This window comes from Lithobates pipiens, unplaced genomic scaffold, assembly GCF_037356315.1.
Source record: "Lithobates pipiens isolate NorthernLeopardFrog02 unplaced genomic scaffold, aLitPip1_a1.2 Scaffold_27, whole genome shotgun sequence".
Taxonomy (NCBI): Eukaryota; Metazoa; Chordata; class Amphibia; order Anura; family Ranidae; genus Lithobates; species Lithobates pipiens.
The window spans coordinates 162,820,914-162,836,422 of record NW_027507788.1 but is presented as its reverse complement, the minus strand read 5'-3'; the positions used below and the strand labels follow the sequence as shown (position 1 = coordinate 162,836,422).

General features: G+C 46.0%; 2 protein-coding genes across 21 annotated transcripts in view; one reads left to right on the top strand and one right to left on the bottom strand.

Annotated features, from left to right (window-relative positions):
• Positions 1–2,160, top strand: part of LOC143934323 (uncharacterized) — a 532,031-nt gene extending 529,871 nt beyond the window's left edge. For all 4 annotated transcript variants that reach the window (XR_013263245.1, XR_013263246.1, XR_013263247.1 and 1 more), the window contains one exon: positions 1,837–2,160. The gene's annotated coding sequence lies outside the window, so the exon portion shown is untranslated. The remainder of the gene's footprint in view (positions 1–1,836) is intronic.
• LOC143934321 (CMP-N-acetylneuraminate-beta-galactosamide-alpha-2,3-sialyltransferase 4-like) overlaps positions 1–15,509 on the bottom strand; it is a 368,047-nt gene that overhangs the window by 6,971 nt on the left and 345,567 nt on the right. For all 17 annotated transcript variants that reach the window (XM_077457821.1, XM_077457820.1, XM_077457823.1 and 14 more), the window contains 2 exons: positions 14,326–14,472; positions 10,991–11,134 (listed from right to left, as the gene is read on the bottom strand). In XM_077457821.1, coding sequence (XP_077313947.1) covers positions 10,991–11,134; positions 14,326–14,472 — 291 coding nt within the window. The remainder of the gene's footprint in view (positions 1–10,990; positions 11,135–14,325; positions 14,473–15,509) is intronic.

The window sequence follows — 15,509 nt, the reverse complement described above, 5'->3', positions numbered from 1 at the left end:
AAAATCCTGACCGGACGTCATAGGTCGTCCTCAGGATTTTGAGCCGCTGCGCGCCCCCGGGGGACGTGCATCGCGGCGATCGTTGTTGCGGGTTATCAATCTGATACCCCGCAACTATGATCTCAGTAAAGAGTCTCAGACGGAGACTCTTTACCACGTGATCAGCCGTGTCCAATCACGGCTGATCACAGTGTAAATAGGAAGAGCTGGTGATCGCGAGTAGAGGAGAGCCGATCAGCTACTCCTCTGATGGGGGGTTCTGTGCTGATCGATTATCAGCACAGCCCTCCCCCCGAGGATGCCCACCACACCGGACCACCAGGGATGCCCATCACCAGGTATGCCACCCTAGACCACCAGGGATGCCAGTCAGTACCCACAATGAGCATCACTGATTGGCATGCATTATTGTTTGGCACTGATTGGCATCCATCAGTACAAAACAATGCAATACAATGTCGCCTATCAGTGCCCATCCATGCCAGCTATCAGTGCCAATTTTTGCCACCTATCAGTGTCCATCCGTGTCACCCATCAGTGCCACCTCATCAGTGCCCGTCAGTTCAGCCCCATCAGTGAAGGAGAAAACGTACTTATTTACAAAGTTTTGAAACTGAAACAAAAAATAACTTTTTTTTCAAAATTTTTGGTCTTTTTTTATTTGTTTAGCAAAAAATAAAAACCGTAGAGGTGATCAAATACCACCAAAATAAAGCTCTATTTGTGGGGGGGAAAATGATAAAAGTTTCATTGGGGTACAGTGTAGCATGATCGCACAATTGCCATTCAACAGCGCTGAAAGCTCAAAATTGGTCTGTCCAGGAAGGTGTTTAAGTGCCTGGTATTGAGGTGGTTAATCACCGCTGCGTTTTTTATTTTTTGCGCTATAAAATAAAGACCGGAAATTCTGTAAAAAAAAAAAAAAAAAAAAAGTTTCTTTGTTTCTGTTATAAAATTTTGCAAATTAGTAATTTTTCTTCATACATTTTGGCCAAAATTTATACTACTACATATATTTGGTAAAAATAACCCAAATTGGTGTCAATTATTTGGTCTTTATGAAATTGTTATAGAGTCTACAAGCTATGGTGCCAATCTCTGAAAATTGATCACACCTTAAGTACTGACGGCCTATCATTTATTGAGACACTAACAAGCCAAGAAAGTACAAATACCCCCTTTTTGGAAAGTAGACATTCCAATGTATTTAGTAAGAGGCATGGTGAGTTTTAGTTTAAGTTTAAGTTATTTTTTCCTCGCAATTCTTTGCAAAATCGAGACTTTTTTTTCCACACAATTGTTATATTAGCAGGTTATTTCTCACACACAGCATATGCATAGCACAAATTACACCCAAAAACACATTCTACTTCTCTTCCTGAGTATGGCGATACCACATGTGAGACTTTTACATAGCGTGGCCACATACAGAGGCCCAACATGCAGGGAGCGCTATCAGGCGTTCTTGGAGCATAATTGACACATATCATTTCTTGACTACCTCTTACAGTTTTGAAGGCGCTGGAGCACTAGGACAATGGAAACGCCCAAAAAATTACCCAATTTTGGAAAGAAAACAACCCAATGTATAATCTATGAGGCATAATGAACATGTTATTTTTTTCTACAAGTTTTTGAAAATTAAATACTTTTTTTTTTTTTACATAAAGTTATTCTATTACATAATATTTCTAACACATAGCATGTACATACCAAAAATGACAAAATAGATTCTCCTACTCCTCCTGAGTATGGCGATACCACATGTGGGAGACTTACTGTCAGGGCTGGCTGCTCAGCTGTCAGCTAATTGCCAGCTCTCATCTCTCTCCACAGTTACCCAGCTGTTCCTGATCCTGCTCGTGTGAACTGCCTACTGTCCAGCTCACTTCATCTCTGCCTGCGCCCTGGTCACATCACAAGAAACCATCTCCTGCGTACCTGTTTAAAGACTGGCTTGCTGACATCCCTTCTGGCTCCTTATCCTGCTTGCTGTTCCTCCACTTGGATCCCTTACTTCTGGCCTGGCTGATTACCCGATCTGGTTATTGAACTCTGGCCTGGCTGACTACTCGATCCAGTTACTGGACTCTGGTTATGCTTTGACTACGCTTACTCAATTTACCTTTTTATTTAATAAACGCGTGTGATTTAATTGTACTTCTGTCTCGGTCTGATTCATGGTTTCTGACACGTACACAGCCTGCACACATAGAGAGGCTCAACATGCAGGGAGCACCGTTAGGTGTTCTATGGGCATAAGTTTCAAATCCAATTTGACTACCTATTACGTTTTTGTGGGGCACTGTAGTGGCATGGGTGAGCATGAATGGGGATGGATGAGCCATGGCTGGGGATGGATGGATGGGTGGGTGGGTTCTGCCAAGTATGGCTGAGTTTGCTGGGATTGCTGAGCATGGATGAGTATTGCTGATTAGGGATGGATGGCTGAGTATGGATGGATGAGTGCTGGAGTGGCCACTACACATCTAGCCCACAGCACTCGATCTCTCCTTTCCCACTGTACTGATCTGTACAAAGAGGGGAGAGAGGAACCAGACGCGACGCCGGTTTGTTTACATGTGATCGCTCCGTCATTGACAGATCGATCACGCTGTTAGCGGCCATTTACAGTGATCAGTGATGCAGTTTCTGCTTAACCATCTGCAGCCCTCGCCCCACTCTGATGTGTGTTTGTTTTCTCCCTTGTCTCACCTAAATTATGGCCTTTCCTTATCTCTACAACTATGTTCCTTGCAAATCATATTCTCAAGTGGAATTTTTGCCCTGCCAGACAGCTCTTCTTTATTAACTACTAATTAGTAAATTACCAAGCAGCACCCCCCACTTGTAACAGTATAAAAGTAAGCATCTTTTTGGGGAGAGCACATTTGCTGCTGGGGTTCTTTCTATAAATGGGGGTATTTAAAGTGGGAGCAGTTCAAACTCTGCACTTCAGCAAGTGCACAAAGCAAAAGTATACAGGTAAATACTTAGAACAGCACGCAGGTGAATTTGTTTACCCCTTCAGCTCTCCTTCCACTCAACATGCTCTCTCTCCCCCACTCCGTCTGACACTTGTGTCCTCGCTCCTTAAACTCTTTCCTTCACCCCCCTTCTCCACCCAACACTTTATATATATATATATATATATATATATATATATATATCACCTTCACTTCTGTCTTCTCCCTATTACTGCACTCACCAACTCTTGCCAATTCTAAATCCACACAGTAATGAAACCTCCAGGACTCTGGAGCATGTCCCTTCATATAAATATCGCACATCCATATTATCTCCTTCACCCTTCTGCTTCTCCTAACCTCTGGGGATATATCACTAAACCCTGGGCTTCTATCACTTAACTGCACCCAACACACCCAATACCCTGCATCCTCTGGCAGCAGCCAGAATCCACAATTTCGTTTCCAATCCTCTTCTTCCCAAAGCCAGACTCCCCTTCTCTTGCACCCTTTGGAATGCTCTATCTGCAACAAACTCACTTCCCTCCCTGACCTCTATCGCAAAAACTCATTTAATCTACTCGCCATTACTGAAACCTGGCTTCATGAATCTCTCACTATGTCCCTTGCTGCCCTCTTCCATGGTGGCCTTCTTTGGACTCACTCCCCCAGACCCAATGGACGGAATGGAGGGGTCAGTGGGAAACCTTCTAGCCCCTAGTCTAAGGATAGCTGTAATCTACCGGCCCCCTGGACCAAGTTTATCCTTTTTTTGGTTAATTCTCTGCCTGGCTCCCCTACATTCTCTCTTCTGAAATCTCCACTATCATTCTCGATGACTTCCACATCCCTGTTAATACTAACACTTCTGCTACTTCCAAACTTCTCAGTCTAACCTCATCCTTTGACCTGAAGCAATGGATACAAGCTTCTACACACTCTGAAGGAAACAACCTTGACCCACCTATGCACTCCATGCAACCTCTCAAACTATCCTTTCCCTCTCTCTGACCACCACCTTATTAGTTTCTCTCTCTCTTCCTATAAAACTGCCTAACAGTTACCCATAGAAACCTTGGCCTCCTCAACCCTTCTCTTCTCTGCTATTGACAACCTCTGTGACAAAATCTCACCTTTGTCCTGCCCCAACTTTGCCACTTCTGTCTACAACACTTCACTGTCATCCTCCCTAGACAAGCTGCCTCTCTACACACAGAACCAGGCCAAGTCCCCTACAACCTTTGCAAACAGATGCCAGACTAGACGTCTGAAAAAAACATAGCCGCGCACTTGAGCGTCGTTGGCCTAAACGTCTCGGAAAGATTTCAACCAGATAAATCTGCTCTCCAAAAATACAATTTCTGCCTCTTCACTGCCAAGCAGACCTATTTTATCACTCTCATTAACATCTTATTATCCCATCCCCATCAATTCTTCTCTACCTTTAACTCTTTACTTCATCCTCCACCCACTAACTCATTGCCCAAGAGATTGCCAATCACTTCAAACATAAGATTGATGCAATTTGTAAGGAGATCTCCACTGTACAGATGCCTTCTCCACCTAACACCCCATGTCCACAGGTACAATCATTACTTCCTTCATTCAACCCCACCACTATAGACGAGGTTGCTAAACTTTTCTCTAACATCTACCTTACCACCTGCCCCCTGGTCCCTCTTTCCTCACAATTGCTGCGTTCACCCTCTGGCTCTATTCTACATGCCTTAACTCACATCTTTAATCTCTCCCTCTCTTCAGGCAGCTTCCCAAACTCTCTAAAACATGCATAAGTCACCCCTTCTTAAAAAGCCCTCACTAGACCCCACCAATCTTAACCTATGTCCCATTTCCTTGCCCCCCCCCCCCCTTTTATCAAAACTCCTTGAATGTCTGGTCTACAACTGACTTCACTGAGTCACCACCTCGCCAAGAATAACCTTCTTGATGCTCTTCAGTCTGGATTCCGCCCTCAACACTTCACCGAAACTGCTCTCCTAAAACTCACAAAATGATCCAACAGCTAAATCCAATGGACTCTATTCTGTACTCCTCCTCTTAGACCTCTCTGCTGCCTTTGACATAGTGGACCACCCCCTCCTCAAAAGACTCCGCCTTTGGTTTCCATGACTGTGCTCTTTGGTGGTTCTCATCCTACTTATCCAACCATACCTTTAGTGTCACTTACAACTATACTGCCTCCTCTCCCTTGCTCTGTTGGGGTTCAGTTCTTGGACCTCTCCTATTCTCCATCTACACCTCCTCCGGATTCCAATACCACCTCTATGCTGACGACACCCAAATCTATCTCTCTACCCCTCAGCTCACTTCTTCAGTCTCCTCATGTATTACTAACAGACATATCAGCCTGGATGTCACACCACTTCCTCAAACTCAATCTATCCAAAACTGATCTCATTATTTTTCCTCCCCCGTGTGCCTCTGCCCCCGATAGCACTCCTATCAGCCCATCCCACATGCCAAAGTTCTAGGTGTAACCCTGGACTCCAAGCTACCCTTTTGGTCCCACATCCAAACACTTTCCAAACCTCCACAACATCTCCAAAATATGCCCTTCCTAACCAATGACACCACAAAACTCCTAGTTCACTCCCTGGTCATCTCCCGCCTAGACTACTGCAACTCCCTCCTCACGGGATTACTTTTACATAGGCTATCCCCCCTTCAGTCCATCATGAATGCTGCTGCCAGACTCATCCACCTTACCAATCGCTCAGTGTCTGCTATCCCTCTCCTTCAATCACTTCACTGGCTTCCACTCACCCAACAAATTACATTCAAAATTCGAATAACTTAAAGCCGTCCACAACTCAGCCCCCAGGTATATCACTAACCTAGTCTCAAAACACCAGCCTACTCGTTCCTCCCAAGACCTCCTGCTCTATAGTTCCCTCATGTCCTCCCATGCTTGCCTCCAGGACTTTTCCAGAGCCTCTGCCATCCTCTGGAACGCCCTACCCCAATCTGTCCAACTATCTCCTACTCCACTTGCTTTTAGACATTCCCGAAAACCCTCCTCTTCAGAAAAGCCTATCTGGCCCCCACCTAACGCATCTTTTCCATCAGATCATCTCGCCCAGCTATTACCTTTTGTATCACTTGACCCTCCCTCCTAGATTGTAAGCTCTAACGAGCAGGGCCCACCATAATTATGATGGTTTTCTGACACGTCAGTGAATGACTGCAAAATAGCTTTTTTACTTTACCTGCAACTCTGAACCAACTTTGAGGCTGAGTTCACACCACTGCGAATTGGATGCATAATTTCCACATCTAATTCGTAATAGCAGGAGATTTTGACTGGCTCCCTAAGGAGCCGGTTCATACATCTCTGCAGCAGGTCCCGTGCATTTTGCACAAAAACGCTGTGCATCTTTTGGCCCGTTTCAGGTGTGATTTCAGCCCAAAATTCGGGCTGAAATCGGACCTAAAAACAGCGAACCAGCACGCACTGGACCTCCTGCTGTGAGACGGATCCATCTTGGGTATTAACCGAGCCTTACACAGTAGTTACCAGAAGTATCTTAAGGTGTTCTGCCCAGATAGCTGAGTCCACTGGACAGAAATGTGACCTATAATCATCCTTTGTAATCATTTCAGAACTGCTGATCTCCCACGGCCTCGGGAGCCAATTCCTGTCTAAATGCATTTTAGCAAATGCTATGTGACATTTATCAGGGTAAGTTTTCAGATGGTGACAACAGCGAATCATGCTAGTGTATTGTGCGCCGACACAACCACTGTAAAGGCCTGTGCACACGATACCAAAATCTTGTATAATGAGCTGTGTCTGCCAATTTTCAGATCGTTATTACGTAGAGCTGCACGATTCTAGCCAAAATGAGAATAATTTTTTTTTTTGCTTACAATAAAAAGATCACAATTCTTGCAATGTAAAATCTTTCACATTATACAAAAAAAAAAAAAAAAAAAATGGGCTAACTTTACTAGTTATTTTTTTTTCTTTAATTCATTTAAGTAATTTTTAAAAAAAAGAATTGCATTTGAAAGACCGCTGCGCAAATACAGTGTGACATAAAATGTTGCAACACCATTTTATTCTCTAGGGCAGGGGTGCCCAGCCTTTTGAAGAGCGAGGGCCACTTAAGCAACTTGGTAACTAGTCATGGGCCACAATGAGTGGGCGAATGACAGGTCCAAGTGCACGCCGTATATACAGAGCTGACACAGACACAGCCCGCTCAACTCTAAGGGCCCTCAGATGGAAGGGGACAGACCCCCCTCCCCTTCTTTTTTTTTTTTTAAATGGGATTGGAGGTAGGTGGGTGTAAATGGCCACAAGTCTGTTTACATCTGTGGTTCACTAGGTTCTGATCGTGTTGGAACCGATTGTGCCAAAAGCAGCCTAAGGCTGCTTTCACACCGCAGCGCTGTGGTTTACCCACACTGAGGGTGCAGCGCAGTGCACATGTGGCTTAGCTGTACTTTGCCACAGACCAGTGTTTTTTCACTCTCCAGTCCTCAAGACGCCCCAACAGGTCATGTTTTCAGGTTTTCCCATTATTTTGCACAGGTGATTTGATCAGTTTCACTGCCTTAGTAATTACCACAACCGTTCCATCTGAGGGAAATCTTGAAAATATGACCTGTTGGGGCGCCTTGAGGACTGGAGTTGAGAAACACTGCCATAGACTTCTATTATATCCTGCAGGAGTGGTGCACGTAATAGCAGAAGTCTATGGCTCAGTGCAGGTGTTCTGCGCTGCACCTGCGGATCAGTTTGAAAGCAGCCCAGATATGCCCATATACACACTGATTTTAGTAATAAACTTACCTTTAACAACAGTCTTCAATTCAGGTCAGCTTATGCAGCTCTGCTCCGCAACCATTTGCTTCCTCTAACGCCGACTTCATTCATAACACTCTTGCTTTGGGTTGGTGGGTCGGCAACCCACAATCTGGACTTGCCAACCCGCCATCCCAAAGCAGGAGGTCGCGGGTTACATGTGGCCCCCTCGGGCCACTGGTTGGGCACCCCTGCTCTATGGCGTCTACTAAAAAAATATATATCAGGTTTGGGGTTCTAAGTAATTTTCTAGCCAAAAAAAAAATGATTTTAAAGCGGTTCTCCACCCTAAAGTGGAAGTTCCGCTTATCTGATCCCCCCCCCTCCGAAGCCACAACCGGCACCTTTCGGGGGGGGGTGCAGTTACCTGGATAATCCAGGTATCTGCACCCACTTCCGGGACAGACCGCCGCAGATGCCCCGCCCCCTGTTGTGTTCTGGGAAACACACAGTTCCCAGGACACAGCGGGGACCAGCAGAGACGCGCAGCACGACTCGTGCATGCGCAGTAGGGAACCGGGCAGTGAAGCTGCAACGCTTCACTTCCCGATTCCCTGACAGAGGATGGCGGCAGGTGCAGCGATGACGAGCGATTGCTCGTCATCTGCCGCCGATATCGCTGGACCCTGGGACAGGTAAGTGTCAATTTATTAAAAGTCAGCAGCTGAAAAATTTGTAGCTGCTGGCTTTTAATATTCTTTTTTAAGGTGCAGAACCGCTTTAACTTGAAACCAACAAATGTCAGAAAAAGGTTTAGTGTTTAAGTGGTTAAACTTTTTTCACTTAGGCTTCATGCACACAAGACGCAGATGCAAACTCTGCTGGACACATGTTTTTAAAAGCTGAAACCGGCATTTAGAAACGCCCGTTTTGCTGCGATTTTTTTTACCGCGATTTAGCAGCGTTTTACAGCGTTTGCATCTAGAAGCGTTTAGTTAAGCTAACATCATAGACCCTCCCCAGCTCAAAAAACAGTATTATTAACTATTTCAGCCATTTTGTGAGACCAGAGTGAGTAGCAGCAGCTGTGAGTGCAGCAGTGTAATTGTATTTAGCGTGTCACTTGCCACATCACCTGCCACAAGTTGTGGATTGTCCACTTGCCACGTCACCAGCCACGTCACCAGCCACAAGTTGTGGATTGTCCACTTGCCACAAGTTGTGGATTGCCCACTTGCCACGTCACCTGCCACAAGTTGTGGATTGTCTACTTGCCATGTCACCTGCCCCAAGTTGTGGATTGTCCAATTGCCACGTCACCTGCCACAAGTTGTGGATTGTCCAATTGCCACGTCACCTGCCACAAGTTGTGGATTGTCCAATTGCCACGTCACCTGCCACATCACCAGCCACAAGTTGTGGATTGTCCACTTGCCATGTCACTTGCCACCTGCCATTTCACTTGCTACAAGTTGTGGATTGTCCACTTGCAATTGTTTAAAATATTTTTAATGGTTTTTCATCATTTGCAATAATTTTTGAGATTTTTAATGTAAAAAAAATAGGTCACCTTTAAAAACGCTTATAAACGAAAACGCGGCAAAATGCGGTAGCGGCGTTTTGCGTCTGAAACGTGGAAACGTTTGCGTCTGAACCCATCTTTTTGCTTCTGGAAAAACGAGGTTAAACGCAACTGCATAAAAACAGCAAAAAACGAGACTGTGTACATGGACACATAGGATAACATTGAATGAGTTCAGGGGCAGTTGAAAAAAGTGTCCAACTGCCTCTGAGCACGCGTTTAACAGCGCCTCGTGTGCATGAAGCCTTACACCACACAAAGTCTATTCCATTGGCAAAATGTTACAATGTTTATACTTAAGTTCAACTGATAAAGAATGTTTTGATTCTTGGCAGACTGCCCAGTTTTAGGCTGGGTTCACACTGAAGCGATGCAGGAACGCCGCAAATCTGCGGCGGGTTCCCGCATCGCATGCCTCCCGCCGGCAGTTCACACTGCCCTATGCAAACTGCTGGGAGTGTCAGTGAAACGTTAATGACACCCCCAGATTAGTTCGCATATCACAGTGCGATCTGCAAACTCGGACAGGAATCGGATCGCATGGTGTGAACACCCATGCGATCCGATTCTGCTGCGGACCAAAAAAAGGGTTCTGTGCGAGTTTGGTGCGGGTGCGATGCGAATTCAGCCATACTATCTGTATGGCTGAACTCGCATCGCACAGAGATCGGATGTGATTTGCACTGCAGTGCGGTGTGAATCACATCCGGGTCTCCTAGCCGCAGCAGTGTGAACCCAGCCTTACTCTTCCTTTCTTTTGAGGACTGTGGCTTCAGAAGAGCAGAGAGAATTCTTAGCATAGAAAGAATTGTGAAGCACTTTAGCCAAGATCACGATAATTCTTGACGATTAATTGTGCATCTCTATTAGTACGGTGCTTTTGACAGCCAATTTCACATTTTCATCAGACAAAAGCTGGATGTGCAGACTATAACATTTTTGTCAGATGTCAACTCAACGTCCGATTTTCGTTTCAACAGTGCGGTTTTTATACGAAAAAAAGTGGTAAGAGCAAGACTTTGCATGTTCAGAAACGAAAGAATACATACAAAACTATTCAACACATTACGTCACTTCTGACATACAAAAATTTTCGTATTGTGAATAACCTATTCACTTTCGACATGAGACTTGTATGCCACAAAAAAAAAAACGGACGTCTGTTCGTCTGAGAATCTTATTGGAGACTAAATCCTCGTACACCCGCTTAAAGTCCATGTGACAATGGATAAGAACAATTAGGAGAAAGGAACCAGATGTTTTAACACCATAACAGGAAGTGTCTGAAAAAGGTCCTTCATGACTGGAGCAGCAGATATTATTTTGATTTATTTTATTAAATCTTTTGAAAGCACAGGTTAAAGCAAAAGTAAATGAGATTTTATGGATTGTGTTTGCATCTACTAGGCAGTTTCCCTCCTGGCAGTGATGTTTAGGCAGAAGAAAAAAATGCTTGATGCCAGGAAAAGCGTGTAGTGCATTTAGGTGCACCAAGTGCTTGGGGGGTTAATTAATTTCAATGGCCAAACTTTACGTCCAAATAACTGATCCATGTTTTCTCCATTATGTATGCATGAATACATGAGGTAACATGCAAGAGGCAAAAAAAAAAAAAACAAAAAAAAAAAATGCCAGACGCCCTAGGAGCAGCAGAAAAAACGTCCTGGTACTTACCGCCATAGACTTCAGGGTCACTTTTTCATAATAGTGGATGGGTTGCCTCTTATTGCTAGGTGCTGGGTACCCAAAACCCGCAATGTCAACCAGGTCACAGAAATGGAGAGCAAAGGTGATAGCCAACATTCCTGTGGTGGGCTTCTGAAAAGACAGGTTATGGAAAACACTTAAAGTAGTAATAAAGGCAAAATATTGTTCTTCTTACCCTTTAAAAAAAAAATGTAAGTGAATTTCATTACCGGATTTGACCTTAAACAAGATAACACATATCAATAAAGGGATTCACGTGGCAAAAAATGCAGTATACAAATCAGATCTCAATAAATAGATAGTAAGACATTGGCATTGACACTGCAAGCTATACCACATACAGTGCTTATGACCAGGGTCATCTTTAGAAGGTGATGTCACTGGGCCCTGCTGAGGCAAAAACAAATATCATTTTGGATACAGTATGAGATGGTTATAAACCCTGTAAGGTTTTTTTGCCATCTGTGTCCCATTGGGGGAATTTCCTTAACTTCCTGTCCCATAGCCAAGACAGGAAGTGACAGGCAATCCCTTGAAATTGAGGGAATCCCTGGTTGTAACCAGATCTAGTGTCCCCATTCCCAGAGGCGTAACTAGAAACCTCAGGGCCCCGGTGCAAGAAATCAGGAAGGGCCCCCCCCCCCGAAAAGCATGATTTTGATACTATATTTTTTTTCCACTGTACAACAAAGTAAAACATTTCTGTGCAGCCTGTGTCCCGAGTGGAACTTGTGTCACCAGTGCAGTGGTGGCCGTGGAGAGGGGTGGTGGTACTGGAGGTGGGTGGCGGTGGTGGTACTGGAGGGGGATGGTGGTCCTGGAGAGGGGTGGTGGTGGTACTGGAGGTGGGTGGTAGTGGTACTGGAGGGAATAGTGGTCCCGGAGAGGGGTGGTGGTGGTACTGGAGGGGGATGGTGGTCCTGGAGAGGGGTGGCGGTGGTACTGGAGGTGGGTGGCGGTGGGACTGGAGGTGGGTGGCAGTGGTGGTACTGAAGGGGGGGTGGTGGTACTGGAGAGGGGTGGCGGTCCTGGAGAGGGGTGGCGGTACTGGAGAGGGGTGGCGGTGGTACTGGAGGTGGGTGGCGATGGTACTGGAGCGGCATGGTGGTTCTGGAGGTGGGTGGTGGTACTGGAGAGGCATGGTGGTCCTGGAGAGGGGTGGCGGTACTGGAGAGGGGTGGCGGTGGTACTGGAGCGGCATGGTGGTTCTGGAGGTGGGTGGTGGTACTAGAGAGGCATGGTGGTCCTGGAGAGGGGTGGCGGTGGTACTGGAGGTGGGTGGCGATGGTACTGGAGCGGCATGGTGGTTCTGGAGGTGGGTGGTGGTACTGGAGAGGCATGGTGGTCCTGGAGAGGGGTGGCGGTACTGGAGAGGGGTGGCGGTGGTACTGGAGGTGGGTGGCAATGGTACTGGAGCGGCATGGTGGTTCTGGAGGTGGGTGGTGGTACTAGAGAGGCATGGTGGTCCTGGAGAGGGGTGGCGGTGGTACTGGAGGTGGGTGGCATGGTGGTGGTACTGGAGAGGGGGTGGCGGTGGTACTGGAGGTGGGTGGCACGGGGGTGGTGGTCCTGGAGGTGGGTGGCACGGGGGTGGTGGTACTGGAGGAGGGGTGGCGGTGGTACTGGACATCAGGATCCCCAGATACCCCCCCTTACTTTAGGGTCCCTAGACAGTCACCCCCCTTAAAGAGGTTTCTCTGTACCTTGCTGGACTCTGCTGTGCACCTTGGCCCCCAGCAGATCTCTGTACCCCCCCCCCCCCCACCTGGGGGGAGGCAGCGATCAGCAGCTCTATGATGTTGATGGACGGCGGGATCTTCCTGAGTCTACACACACACACTGGAGAGGGGTCAGCATGGCTGTGAGTGGAGAGCGTGTCTCATGTAAACAGCAGCACAGAGACACCGGGACTTGGGAGTGAAGTTTCGTCCGCTCTCGCAAAGCACACAGCTGATCCTGCTCCCCCTTCGGCCCCCCTCCCCTCCTCTCCTCTCCTCTGTTCTCCGCGGGAAATGTGAGCTTGTTCGCTTCACACCTGAATGCCCGCAGAGAGCAGAGAACACACGAGAGAGGAGAGGAGGGGAGGGGGGCCGAAGGGGGAGCAGGATCAGCTGTGTGCTTTGCGAGAGCGGACGAAACTTCACTCCCAAGTCCCGGTGTCTCTGTGCTGCTGTTTACATGAGACACGCTCTCCACTCACAGCCCTGTGGATAGCAACCACGCCGGGGCCCCCCCACAGTGATGGAATTCCAGGGCCCAGTCGCAACTGCGACTGTTGCGACCCTGATAATTCCGCCACTGCCCATTCCCCTATATTACTGTTGTGGGAACAACCCAAAATGTAGAATTTAATTTTACTTTAGATAATGGAAAACATGCAAATAGAATAGGGTTACTTTCTCTAACAGGGATACAGACTGCAATAAAAATAAGGCAGGTGTCCTAATCCCTCTCCACAACAAAAATAAAATGGCTTAGGCCAGCCCCACACAGTGCAACCAGCGGTTGCAGGAAAGAAATTTGTGCGATTCCCCCATCAACACAGACAGTACTGACAGGGGGAAACAGCAACTGTCTGCTCCCGGTGGGCAGAAGAAGCCATCATCGTCGGGGAAAGATGAGTATCAAGAGCGGCTATAGCAGCCACTTGCGATAATTGCAAGCAAATCTGTCAGGCTGGTTGTACCCAACGGTTTGAATATGCTGAACCGGCCGATATTTGAACCCTGTATCACAGGCCTTAGTTATGCTTTTAGGGTGGAGCAGAGAGGTAGAGAGCAACATTCGGCTTTTAAAAAAAGAATTGTAAGCAAACTTTACACTGGTTTGGATTTACTAAAACTGGAGAGCGCAAAACCTGCTGCAGCTGTGCATGGCAGCCAATCAGCTTCTAACTTCAGTTTTCTCAATTAAGTTTTAACAATAATCCCGTTCACACTAAATGTGGGTTTGAAATCATGCAAGCTCAGCTGAGTCATGTATAGATGTCTATTGAAATCGCCCACAAAGTCGCCAAAAGTAGTGCAGGAACTACTTTTGGAAATTGGTGAATCATCGCAAAGTTGACGTTGCACCGATTGGGACAGTGCTGCTGCCGGCAATAGGCTAAGATTTGGCATGCAATTTGACATGACAAATTGTGCGGATGTGAACAGGGGCTAAAAACTTAAATCTGATTGGCTACCATGCACAGCTTCACCAGATTTTGCACGCTCCACTTTCAGAAAATCAAAGTGAATGTGTTGCATAAACATGGACAATTGGACCTGTCCCCTCACTGGCTCCCTGAAATTACATCTTACCGTTTTCACCTTCTTAGACGACAGATCAGAGACACTACTAAGAATTTTTGTTGCAGTCACTTCCATGTAGTAGGGGTTGAGGATTCGGGTGTTCTGGGGTGCCACTTCCCAAATCAAAGGGGGCATCTTCCAAAACCCCTTTCGAACCTGAAACAACATATACAGTATATAGCGTGAGTAGAAAGAGAAGAATCACAACAGTCTACCTGTACATTAAATAAATGTTGGCAAGCATGGCATTCCCATTAAGCATTGTATATACATAGTATCAGATCACAGTTCCATAGACGGCTAATACATCAAGTCATATCTTGGGCTCTCCTGTACTACTAAAGACTGAATTGTATTGGGATATATTGTACTGATGTATGGTTGGTGTATTGTGGGTAAAACTGAGCCACTGCAGGTTACTGTACAACAGTTCAATGCACATTAACATTGACTGAATTGTCATCCAAAACACAGCGGAGAAGACTTACAAAGAGTGTCACATTGTATGTCCTTGTAAAATACACACACTTTGCAAATGCATAAACCTAAAGTGGTTCTAAACCTAGACATTTTTGAAATGGTAAGTTCATATTTGGGAAAAAATAAATAAAAAAATGAATGCACATCTTTTTGCAGGTAAAAAAAAAGAAAAGTGCCCTTTTCCTTTTTTTTTTTTTTTTTTACTAGGAGCCTGGAAAGCATTGCGCCTGTGATCATCAGATAGTGGGTGACATGCATGACTCCGACAGACTGTTATTGTATCTGCTTGTACAGGAAAGCAGTTACATGACAGGAAGGAGCAATAAACTACCTAGAGTGCTCAACAGCGCCGTGGTAGTTCATTGAGAACTACAAAGGCTGTTGGTAGTTGTAGTTCTCCCATTCACGGAGCCCTGTGAAAGAGTAATAGTCACTTTTTTTTTTTTTTATCGCGACAGCGAGTTCGACAAGAAGATCCCCGGCTCGCTGTCACTAAAGGCAATGGATCTGGGAGATGCTGCAACAGTGGGAATGTGTTACAAGATGCACCCTAAAACTGGGTGGACCATGTAACATGTTCCCAAAGGTAAACTTATCCTTTAAAAGGGGCAGTGCACCTATACATGGGTTTATATTATTTGCACATTTTGTACCACAAGCATGCACAGGAGCTTTTTTGATAATATAAATGAACTAGGAAAATGGTTATAAAA